Consider the following 12,078-nt stretch of genomic DNA (forward strand, 5'->3'; position numbering starts at 1 on the left):
TGGGGCACGGGGAGCCGGCTGAGGCCGGGAGGGGGCTGCCCTCACCTTGTATGCGGAGGAGGTGGCCGAGGCAGGCCCCTGCCCGCTGGCGGGACGTGGCCAGCGAGTCGCAGGTGAAAGGCGCCAGCAGTCCCACCATGGAGCCAAAGAGCCCAAAAGAGGTTTCTCCCTGGGGAAACACAAGGACGACGAGAGGGTCACAGGCAGCCCTGGCGGCCGACCTCCCTCTCCCGGCTGTGCTGGCGCCCGAGCCGTGGCAGGGCATCGGGGCAGGCAGCGGTGCAGCCCCACAGCCCAGGAGACCCAAAACCCAGCGCCTGGCGTGGGGCAGAGTTCCCAGCCGGGCCCGCAGCCAGCAGGGAGGGGGGACATGGCACACGGGGGGTCCCTTCTCACCGTGAGCTCAAATCGCTCCTCGTAAGCACCCAGCAGCTGGGCGCAGGCCTGCAGGGCCCTCTCCCGCTCCCACTCCTTGGCCGAGGTGAGCCAGTACTCCAGCACCTGCGGAAGAGCACACCTGGCTCACAACAGTCCCCCTGGCCATCCCGGCCTGCCCACCGCCACCCCAAACGCCTCCCTCCCGCCCAGAGTCCCGCCGAGGAGCTGGCGCTTCAGCAGCTGGCAGCGCAGCCTCTTGCGTCCCCATCAGCCACTCATGGAGGACATCTGGCGCAGACGTGCCCCACGGCCACCTCGCGCTGACCCTGCCGCCTCCACAGCCCAGGTCTCCCCACGCACCCGGCACTGGTGATGCCTTCCCCGTCCCCCCACGGACACTCACGTGCAGCATCTCCGCGAGCCAGTCCGAGCTGAGGTCTTCCTCCAGCAGGGCCGTCACCAGCTCGCCAAGAGCCCCCATGGTCCGCGCGTGCAGACCCTGAGAGCGGAGAAGGACGGGCGTTGGGCCGCACTCGGAGACGCCCAGCTCGGCTGGAGGGGGCAGAGCGCAGCGCGTGCTGCTGGGGGATCCCCGGAGAGGCCGGCAGAGAAGGGCCGGCAGGTACCTGCACGTGCAGAGCGTCTGCCGCTGTCGCCCCCTCCTCTTCTGCCGGCTCCAGGGCAGGCAGGGGCATCACGCTCTGCACACACTGATCCAGGAGGTCGCGGTTTTCCTCCCGGCTCAGCGATGGCTTCAGTTTGCTGGCAGAGAAAGAGGGAAACACACACGAGTCTCACTACCACTGCCCAGAGCAGCGGCTCAGATGACAACTCCCCGCAGCCCCGGCGCAAAGACCCTACCTCAAGTGCCCCACGGCCACAAACGCTTCCTGGCGCACGGGGGACGCCAGGCGATCCCGGGGCTCCCCCTGCACGAAGCCCTGCAGGTCACAGAGACACGCGCACAGTGGGCAGCGGGCAGCCGCCGAGAGCCCTCCCGCTGGGACCAGGCTCAGGGCGCTCCAGAGGTCGCGCGCGGCCAAGGCAGAGCATCGCGCCTCGGGGCGACCGGCCTCGGGGCTCGGCCCCAACCTCCCCGGCGGCACCGTCCCGGCCCCGGCACTCACCAGCAAGGTGCCCAGCAGCTCCCGTTTGTGGCAGAGCTCCACGCCGCGGGAGCCCCCCGCCACCTGCACGGCCCGGCTGACCTTGGTGACGCTCCGGATCAGTGCCAGCTTGAGCTGCATGTCCTGCGTCCCGGCACAGAGAAACACGGCGGCACCGGTGAGGAACTCCTCACAGCACCAAGGGCTCAACGAGGAACATGGCGGGCAGTCCAGCCCCAGAGCACAGCGCACAAGGGCGACTGCGTCTGCCCAGACCCTCGGCTCGGCACACGGGTCGCAGGAAGGAAACCTCCTCTCCCCTCCCGGGAAGAAGCTCCCCCCGCGAAGGCATGAGCTTTCCCGGCTACCTACCGCGAGGAGACCCCCGGCCCCCGGCCTGGGGAGCGGGAGGGCGAGTCCGGCACGCCTGCGATGGGAAAGGGGTGCGGGAAGGGCAGCGAGCAAGGCCCCGGGGGGCAGGACTTACCTTGGTGGAGAAGGAGAAGCCCAGCACCTGGAAGGGGAAAGGCGGTGGAGTGAGAGGCAGTGAACCAAGGCGCACAGACGCAGGACACGCAGCAACGGCCCCGGAGCGCGCAGACCCCGCAGGGCAGCAGGGACGAACCAGGGCTGCCGCGTCCCCCTCCGCCAGCGCAGGCGGGCCACAACCGCCCCTGGGGCGCTGGGAGGAGTCGGCGCTCGCAGGAGCTTCAGGGAAGACCCAGGTCTGTGTGGCCGGCCCTGCGCCCGTGCACCCACCTGGCAGCTGGCGCGGTAGTGCTGCAGGATGCGCCCCACGACGTCGCTCTCCACGCGGGCCAGGAGCTGCTCCGGGGGGGCGCAGAGCGCGATCTGGCCGTAGGCCAGCACGAGGGCCATGTGCCTCCCCGCTCTCTTCCCCTGGTGGTATTCCTGCGCCGTGGGAGAAGCCACGAGACGTCAGCCCAGCGCCTCCGTCGGGCCCCAGCTCCCGCTGCCTCCCGGCGAAGGAGCTGCCCCGCTTTCCACGCAGCAGCCACCCCTGGGCTGCTACTGGTTTACAAGTGAAAATAAAGCAGAGGAAAAACGAGCCAAGACACCCGGCATCCTTTACCTTCAGGCGTTTGAAAGCCCCAGACACTGGTCTTTCCTCCATGGACGCCCCAAACTCCTGCACCACCTCCAAGGCAAGGTGGAAGTGGCTCTCGGCAGAGCCGCCCAAAACAGAAATCATTGCCTGCAACACAAGAGAAAGGGTGAGGCGGCCTCTGGCCGACACTCAGCCACGGCAAGCTCCGAGCGACACTCGCGATATCGTCCGACGGAAACAGCAGCGACAAGGAAATGAGAAGAGCCTGCAGCGCTCTGCTCGGAGAGATCACCGCTCCCCTGGAAATACCGAGGGGCTCCGGGGAAAGCAAGGGGAGAAGAGGAAACTCACCTCTCTCTCAGACGCCTCCAAGTAATTTGTCCTTGAGAGATACTTCTTCATTTCCCCGCGGACATAGGGGACATGCTGACACGCTGCCAGGGACACCCCGACAGCTTTATACAGGAAGGCCTGAAAGACAAGCGGCCGCCCCAGACGTGGTCACGCACAGCCTGGCGGCACAGAGCCGGGCTGCGACGCACCAGCCCGCACCAGGCACGGCTGAGCTGGCCGCGGCGCCCGGCCGTCCAGCTCGGCTCTCGCAGAAACGAGGCCTCGGCAGGGACCCACCTGCTTCCGGGACAGCCGGGGGTAGCTGCCCGTCTGCTGGCTGAGCTCAAAGCTCAGGCCCATGGTCCAGGCCTGGCTCTCGATCGTCTCCAGAGACGTCCTCAGGAACTAGGGGAAACACAAGTTGAGGCAAAGCCCCCGCAGAGCAGGTCACAATGTGCAACGACGGGACACGGCGCAACACGACATGACCCTCTGTGATCCACAGCTGTTTGCAAAACAAAATCCTCAGGGCCTTTGCAGGGGGTCTTTCCCGTGTTTCCTGTTTTCTGAACAAAACTGGCATTTCCCTGCTCAGGGCTCCCCTGCTCCTGGTTACCTTTCCACCCACACCTTCCCCCCCTTTCCCACCGGTAGTTGCTGCCCTCGCAGCAGTGCTGTACCTTAAGCAGGAGCTGCTCCCACTCGGCAGAGTCCAGGCAGCTCTCGCTTTGCCCTACAAAGCCGGAGCAAGAAAACCCTCCGTGTTACTTAGCGCCACAGAAGAGCCCGGGGGCTCCTTGGCACTCAAACACCCTCTGGCTCCCACACCAGAAGGGGCCCAAGCCGCGAGGCTCAAGCCCTGATGCCAAACTCTTGGCCAGGCCCAGGACACCTGACGGACCCTGGGGACGGGGGACAGGGGCACGGACTCAGCTCAGCCACACACCCGCCGCTCCCAGTCCCCATCGCTCGACTGCAGCTCCCAGAGCAAACCAGGCCCTCACACGAGGGCTCGGACCATGCACACACATTTGCACCAGGACACGTTTCACCCACACCCAGGAGCACCGAGTCCAGCCCTCCCAAACACCCACCCAGCGAGGACGCCGGGGTGCTGCAACACCTGCTCCTGGCAGTGACGGGCAAGAAAGGCCCCGTCCCCCAGATGAACTGCTCCTGGGCGTCAGCGCTGCTCCCTGGAAGGGCAATGGCTGCAGAGCCGGCGCTGAGAAACCCAGGGCCAATTCCCCTCCCTCACGCCTGGACGCTGCCTTTTCCTGCCTCCCCTTCGGCCTCTCCAGCCGCCTCCTCCCCGACGGCACGTTACCTTCCAGGCACTGCAGCAGGAAGGGGATCTTCACGGCCCACACCATCCCCACGGCGCCGTGGATCTCTGCGGACAGGGCCTGCAGCAGCCGCAGGGCAGCGACGCCGCAGCCGCCACCGGTGTGAGGAGCCGCCGCAACCACCTGGGAGAGGGCAGGCGAGACCTGGGCTCGGGGCGGCCGGAGGAGCCGCAGCTTCTCCCCGCAGGGAGGGCGGTTGCCTGGCCCCGGCCGAGCCGGGAGCTTCTCCCCAGTGCCGCCGGCTTCTCCCCCGTGCAGCAGCAGGGTCCCGCGGGGCCGGGGAGGCTCCGACTCGCTCTCGCACGCCTCTTCCTCCCCGCAGGCTGCCGGCCCCGGCCTGCGACGCAGCTCTGCCCCGACCTCTCCCGTCACCTCCAGCCCCCAAAAGCGCTTTCCCCAGGGCCGCTACTCACCAGCAGGCGAGCCAGCAGGGCCTGCGGCCTCGGCAGCTTGGCTGTGAGGAGACAGAAAGGCCGGTGAGAGCGGCACGACCCACCATACCCTGCCCTGGCCCTGGCACAGCCCAACACGGCACACGGCGAGAGTTTCGGCTTCCTACCTCGCTCCCGGGAGGCCACGACATCGGGCTCCTCCTCTCCGTCCTCGCCCCCTGCTCTCCCCCGGCTCTCGGCCAGCTCTCGCAGGCACCGGCAGAGCGGCACCAATGTGCCGGTGTACTGGGCTGGCACCACGTACTGCAGGAGCCGCGGCCACAGGAGCTGCAGGGAAGAACGAGGCCACTCAGCACGTTGCGGCTCCCACCTCCGTGCCAGCTCGAGCTCGTTTTAGCTCTGAGATGGAAACGACGCTCTGCATTTCCACTCACCTTGTGCGCCTAAGGGGCTGCTCGGGGAGCACTTTGGGGAGAGTGGGGCAGGGAGGCAGCAGCAGGGCGCAGGACGACTTACTTTGGTCATCCCCCGGACGGAGACATCCAGAGAGCGCAGGATGTCCAAGCACAGGGCTTGAAGATCTGCTGCTTCCTGCGCTTCTGCTTGAGACAGCTTTCCCTGCGCCTGCAAGACACAGTTGGGACAACACCAGCATCAGCCCCTGTCCCTGAGATGGGAGGTGAAGCATGAACCACCCAGCGCTGCTGGGATGCTCCCCCGGGAGCCCCCATCTCCGGAGGCAGGAGAGAGCAGAAAGTCCCACAGGAGGGGCCAGATCCCAGGTGAAGGAAGCACTAAACAGGCTGCGACCAGGGAGACCCGCTGCTCCTTGGGGCGGTCGCCAGCGTCGTTAGTCGGGGTGTCGGGATTACGAGCTCCTCCAGGGCCCAAGTGATGCCGCAGTGGCACCAAGCCGATGCAAGGAGGTTGCCCTGCGGCGGGGCTGTACTCAGCGACAGCGCTGAAACGGCAGCACGCACGGCCCAGCGGAGTCACGGCCCAGGCAGCGCCGCAGTCGGGTTTGTTACATGCTGGTGGGAGGCCAAAGCACTCCCCCGGCCTCCTCCGAGATCCCCCCAGGAACGGCGGTGGGGACGCCGCTCAGCCCTCTGCACCGGGGACTGCAGCCCTGCTGGGGGGGCTCCCCATTTCCAGGACACCCCAGGCACACAGCAAAGCCGAAGCGTCACGCTCTGCCCTCACCAATCTGCCGGAGGCCTGGCTGAACGTGGCGAAGACGTGGGCCACCAGATCCCAGGCCGAGCAGCTCTGGACGCTGCAGCTGAGCAGCTCCTTGGTGAAGCGCAGAACTGCCCTCGCCACCTGCCACGGAGCACATTGCAGTTACCCCCCTCTGCTCAAAAGCCCAGGGGCAGACGCCTTCGCACCCATGCAGCCCCTGTGCCCCGCGGGGAGACCATGGGGGTGCAGGAGGCCCCTCTGCTCCCACAGCCACTGCCACACAGCAACATTTCCACGGGGAAACGCTCCTCTAGGCTCGACCCCCAACAGCAGCCCTGCCAGGGGCTGGCCAGGCTCTGCCCCGAGCAAAAGCTTTCTCTGCCGCCCACCGCGGTGCTGCCCCGCGCCAACCAGCTCACCTTCCTGCTGGGGTCTCCCAGCGCGCAGCGCACCGCCCGCACGAGCAGGGGCAGGCTCTGGCCTCTCTCTGCTGCTGGAAAAGATGGGGAGAGGCGGGCGCTCAGGCAGAGCCCTCGTTTCAGCAGGGAGCTGCCAAAGCTCCTAGCTCGCTCACACACGAGCAGCACAGAAAACCCAGGACAAGACTGTGACGGCCGAGGAAGCAGCAGAGTCCCCCAGTGACTCCATTTACAGTCACAGCTGGGTGATGGGACCAACTGTTTTAACAACACGGAGTGCTCCAGAAATACAACGGGTACATGTAGCTCATGTCTCTGCCCCATCACCGAGTGTTCAGCACTGTCACCGGTGCGTCGCCATTTACAGCTGCCTCATCTCATCCCTGTCCCTGCAGCCGCGCAGCAGCTCAGCTGGGGAACACGCACTTTGCAGCTCGTTTCGGGTGTTTGTGCATCACTTGCAGTCGTGCCTGCCCCCAGCCCGGCAGCCCAAACCCCTGGCCGGCCTCGCTGCGCCCCGCGGCACTGACCTGTGGGGCGCACCAGGGCTCTGAGCAGATCCAAGGACACCACGTGAGCGGCCTCGCTCCCACTCCCCAGCTGCGAGCGCAGAAAGGCCACCGTGTCCTCAGGGCAAACTCGGGCTGCGAGGGAAAAGTCGTGCTCTGCGTTAGCCAGAGGTTCGGGAGAGAGCAGCAAGGGCACAGCGGTGTCACGCGTAGTCTCCTCCCCTCACCCAGCAGCAGGACGCAGGAGGACAGCTCCGACCGGTGCTCCCCGCTGTGCTGCTTGCTCCCATCACTGAGCTGTGGGAACAAGGGGCGCTTTAGAGAGAAGAGCATCAGGTCTGGGGGGACTGAAAAGAAACTGCTCCCTCCACTCTTGTCTCCCTGGGGCTTTGGCTACAGCAGCCTCTAGACCCCAGCATGGGAGGTGACCCCCAAATATCTGCACAGACCTGGCCTTAAGGTAGGTCCTGCTGCAAGGACGCTCTGCCCGGCCGTCCAGCAGGACCTTCCTGTCCCCGTGGGTCAGGTCTGCTGCACCCAGCGCAAGCGGTACGGGGTCAGGCTGCCCTTACCTGGTGGTGCACAGCGGTGCCGACGGCCTGGACCTCGTCCTGGGGGATGGGGATCTGCACTTCCCCCAAAATCTCCAGGAAATAACTCAGAGCCTGCAAGGGAACGGGGGCGGGAAGAAGAGCGGGACTGTCACCTAAAGCAACGTCTTAACCCCTCCCGCACGGGGTTTCTCGTGTGTCCTTCCCTCCCAGCAGCAGCCTTAGAGGGCCTCTCCTCTGCACAGAGCCCCTCTGATGATGCTTCCCCACACTTCGCACCCCTCACACCTCCCCTCCCCGCCAGACGGGGCTGGACAGTGCCCAGGTGTTAGAGCAGAGCCCCTTGCGTGCACGACACCCCAGGGACAGGGGTCGAGGCCTCCCTGCCCAAGGAGGTCGGCCCCGGGGATGCTCAGCTCCCTCTCGGCCCCACCTGGGCTGCTCTGGCGCTGCCCGAAAAGCCCAGCAGGCCTCAAGCCTCCCCTGCTCTCCCCCTTTCTTCTCAAGGGGTCCCGGCTCCTCCAGACACCCCACAGACCCCCAACATCTCGCAGCACACGCACAGACCCCACAGCCTCACCATGCCCCACATAACGCCTCACCTTGGTCACCTGGAAAGTGTCCTGGACCTGCTGATACTGGCCCAGGAGCCAGGGGAGCTGCTCCCACACGCGCTCGCGGTGCTCTTCCTCGCGCACAAGGAGGCCCATCATGGCAGCCATCGCCCCCAGGACGGCCTGCTTGGCCTGCAGGGAGGGCAGCGAGACGCTCTTCAGCGGGGCCCAACGTCCTTCCACCCCGACACGGTCTGCCCTCCCCACGGAGAGGCAGTGCCCTGCTCCCCTGGAGGAGAAGGCCTTGCTCCAGAGGAGAGGGCACGTCCCCACCCCGGGCCCCCCGGCCCTGCCCAAAGGCCCCCGGAGTCGCGGGGCCGGCACGGCAGCCCCTCTCACCTCCTCCTCCTCGCAGCCCAGCCAGCTCCCCACCACGTGGAGGAAGAGTGGGGAAACGCTGCTGCAGAACTGGGCCTGCCCCATGCGCGGGAAGCTGCATTGCTCCCAGGCGCCCAGGTAGGTGTTCACGGCCTTCGACCACTGCTCCAGGACTGCGGCGAGAGAAGGGCAGAAGGATCAGGGCAGAGCCTGCGGCGGGGACGGGACCTTGCTCTGCCGCCCCAGCCTGCCCTCAGCCGCAGCCCCCCGCTCGCCGCGGCTCCATCCGAGACCGGGTCCGGCCCCAGGCACAAGCCGCGCGGTGCTCGGAAATGCCCTGATGGAAACGCTGCGCTGTTGCTCTCCTCCTCCCCATCACACCTCCTCCTCCTCCTCCTCCCAGCCGTGTTCCCCTCCTGCGCTTCTCGCTGCGTCCCTGCCCCAGCCGTCCCAAACACTCGCCCTCTCTCCCGAAACCCCCCAAAACCAGCCCGCCCTGCACGCAGCAGGCGGGAAGGAGCCGGGGCAGAGCTCAGAGCCCGGCAGGTCGCACCGGGAGCAAAGCGCAGCAGCAGAGGCGCCGAGGCTGCCCCGGCCCTGCCCCTGCCCGCGGGGCCGACACTCACCGCTGCAGACGGCGCGCAGGGTCCGGCTGCTCCCCACCTGGCTCAGCATCGTGCGCAGGGCGAAGAGCGTCATGCCCACGAAGGGGACGCACCGCAGGGCTGCGGAGAGGGCAGGGCAGAGGCACAGAGAGGCACGCCGTCACGGGGAGCCGGGGCAGCGCGTGGGGGAGCCCCAGGGCAGCACGGCGGGGGGAGCCCCCAGGCTGCCGGGCCCCTGGGGACATGCCGGGGGGGCCAGGGGGGCACCAGAGCTGCCCCAGGGGCTGGGGCAGGCCCCGGCATGGGGACGGCTTGGTGGGACTCGATGGGGTGCTGGTGCCTGCCCCAAGTGGGGAGCGGGGCAGCCATTCGGGGGGCCTGGGAGGGCGGCAGGGGCAAAGCCAGCCCCGGCAGCCAGCGAGGGGAACCGAAACCTTGCAGCCTCCGGTTCAGCATGGAACATTTTGGGGAGATCGGGGAAGATCCCTTCTCCCAGGTACCACAGACCACAGCCCCGAGCCGGAGGCCGAGGGGCCCTACCGTAGCTGCTGGCCAGCTTGCCCAAGGTGACGAACACGAGGTCCTCGGAGATCTCTCCCAGGGCCCTCAGGCGGCACTGCAGCTCGTACATGACGCTGTCGAAGTGGGAGCGGGCCAGAGCCACCAGGACGTCGCTGGCGGCCATCCGCACGTCTTCCGTCACACCCTGGCAAGAGCCATGAACCTCCCTCAGCAGGAGAAAGGCTGAAGGCGCCGGCAGCGACCTCCTGCCTCCAGCTCTCGGTTCCTGCCTTGGCCACCTCCCCGCACAGCTCCAGGTATCGCCCCCCAAATCCATTGCAGTGATGAGTCCCCAAGGCCTTTGCCTCCAGGAAACACTTGCTGGTGCAGAAATCGCGGCCCTGCACGTCCCAGCTCCGCCACCAGCCCTGGGCGCAGGCGCTGCTGGCACAGGCAGCTGCTCCTGCTCTGCACTCCCTCTGCAGCGGGGCTGGATACGGCCTTTTCTATCGCGGAGCCGCATCCGCGGGGAAGGAGCTGTCACAGGGGGTCTGGGAGCCTCTGACAGGGCTTAGTGCTAGACACGGGTCCTCAGAGCCCTCCTACGTTTTACCAAAACCAGCTCTAGCCAGGCGCCTCTGGCTGCCTTCAGAGAGGAGCAGCTCACCTGCGCCGCTCTCATGTCCCTCGAGGCCGCTGCGATCACTCTGGCCAGGACAGCACTCTGCAAGCGGCCGTCATCGCCCTGCAGGACTCTCTCCAGCTCTCGGTAGATCTCCGCTCTGTCGCCCTGGGGACGCAGCCCAGAAAGGAACAGGTTGGCCTTGCTTTTCCTTATTGCCAGGGAGCCCCAGAGCTGCGGACATGGGCCCTGTAGCGCCTGCAAAATGGTGTCTCCGCATCACCTCCCTTCTCAGTATCTAGGCAGAGAAACCAGTCGGGGCAGCAGCTTCCCTGGAAAGTGTTTCTGAGATGCAGGATAAACCCCGCACGGCACAAGGCATCACCCAGGTGTCAGACCTCCACCGTGCAGGCGCTCTGCAAATGCAACGTCTCTGCACCAAGGAGCAGGTGGCTCCTCCAAACACTGTTGAGTTCCAGCAGGAAGAGCCGGTGGCTGGGCACACGGCCCTTGCTCGCGCCCCAGGCAGCACACTGCTCGCCCGCTTCCCTCTGCTCCTCACCCCGCTAGTGCAGGGATGCTTGTGGGGTGACATTTGTAGATTGTGCTGTGAGGCCTGCCACCCCCCCCCCTCAAATTAGCTCAGTGACCCATCACCATCTCCTTTGGGAGGTCCAGAGAGGGAAAAGCCTGCTAAGAGCTGCAGAATTGTTTCAGGACAGCCACTGGGAACAGGGCTGGAAATAGCCCTGCGCCCGGGACACTACTGGAGAATGCACCCGCGGAAAAGAGGGAAACCAGAGAAATGCAAGCAAAAACCCCCAGCAAATGGCCCGGCAGCAGACAGGCAACTGCAGGGGACCTGGGAAGGTGCAGCGCCACAGCAAGTGCCCTGGGCTTTGGGCCTGGGAGCCCCCACAGGGCTGAGACAAGACGGCTCCAGGGGCAGCTCCTGGCTGCGCTGGGCACCTCGCTGGCACTTCCCCATCCGAAACCAGGCAGGGCACAGCAAGTCCATCAGGGCAAGGGCTGTGCGGGAGGCCACAGCATCGTTCCTGAGGCTGGGGGAAGATGGAGGCAGGTACAACAGTGCCAGAGGAAAAAGAGGAAGGCGGCAGAACAAATACTTGGCTGGAAGGAGGGGATTTGTTTCCCAAAGTGCAGGAGATTTCACCTGGAGCAGGGCCAGCCCGCAGCAGGAGCAGGGCAGCCTCACTGCTTGAGGGAGGCCTCTGGGGTGCTACTGGCTCCAGGGCATGGGGCACAGTCGGAGCTGGGACCTGCAGGCATGCTGTGCGGTGAAGGGCCACTGACAGGGGTCAGCAGCATCTTGCCTCTTTCTGAGGCTCCTGCTGATCTCCTGCTCCTAGGCTGAACATCTCCTTGGGGGATAAAAGTTTCCATGGGCTGAGAAGTCCACGGTCCTGCTGGCTAGAGAAGGGGACAGCCTGCCAAGCGGGGGATGGACTCTGTCTCTTGGGATGCTGACAATTAGGCACATCCAAAGAGCAGAAAATGTCTGGTGCAGCAGGCCCTGGAGCGGCTGAGAGCGAGAGGCGCGCCCATGAGACCTGTGCTGTCCCTGTCCCCGGGGCATCTGCCTGCTCAGATGCAGGAGGGCAGCCAGGGCAGGCCAAGCTCTCGGGCTTGTGGAAAGGCTCAGCACTGAGGCAGGGCCTGAGCTGGCTTCCCAGGCAATGCCGGGACTTTCAGAGAAAGGGCACTGCTCCCTCCACACAGAGCAGGCTGCTGGCCCCACGGGAAACGCCAGCCAGGGTCCTCCAGCAGGAGGTCTGGGGCTTCTGTGCTTATACAAAAGTAAGAGAAACAGCTTCGAGATACCAGAGGGTCCTGCGAGTCCCTTGTCACTTCCCTGCAGTTCTTTGGGCAGATAAAGAGGCTTTGTTTTATGAAGAGGGGTGCAGAGATTTATAAATGAGGCCGCAGCAATGACACAGCAGCAGGAGGTCTGGGGAGATGCCAGGTGTCCTGGGGGTGCTGCCTCTGGGGCAGGGGTCTGGGCTCCCGCTGGGTTCACAGCCACTCACTGACCCCTGGGAGCCAGGAGCCACCAGCACCTGGGGATACATCACCGCTCCTCGTGCAGCGAGCAGTCCAAGTGCCGTGAGACTT

At 66.0% G+C, this 12,078-nt stretch overlaps 1 protein-coding gene across 1 annotated transcript; it reads right to left on the reverse strand.

The window, feature by feature from the left end:
- Positions 1–1,848: 1,848 nt before the first annotated feature.
- LOC135326577 (maestro heat-like repeat-containing protein family member 2B) lies at positions 1,849–9,507 on the reverse strand. The gene is made up of 19 exons (XM_064504392.1): positions 9,363–9,507; positions 8,844–8,942; positions 8,239–8,390; positions 7,888–8,031; positions 7,307–7,399; positions 6,962–7,031; positions 6,756–6,869; positions 6,226–6,299; positions 5,828–5,947; positions 5,141–5,248; positions 4,792–4,951; positions 4,646–4,686; positions 4,214–4,355; positions 3,567–3,619; positions 3,184–3,291; positions 2,905–3,024; positions 2,578–2,700; positions 2,244–2,396; positions 1,849–1,998 (listed from the first exon to the last, which is right to left on the reverse strand). Exons 1-19 carry the CDS (start codon positions 9,505–9,507, stop codon positions 1,849–1,851), a joined length of 2,169 nt encoding a protein of 722 aa, XP_064360462.1.
- Positions 9,508–12,078: the final 2,571 nt, after the last annotated feature.

The sequence above is a fragment of the Dromaius novaehollandiae genome, unplaced genomic scaffold (genome assembly GCF_036370855.1).
Source record: "Dromaius novaehollandiae isolate bDroNov1 unplaced genomic scaffold, bDroNov1.hap1 HAP1_SCAFFOLD_36, whole genome shotgun sequence".
Lineage (NCBI taxonomy): Eukaryota > Metazoa > Chordata > Aves > Casuariiformes > Dromaiidae > Dromaius > Dromaius novaehollandiae.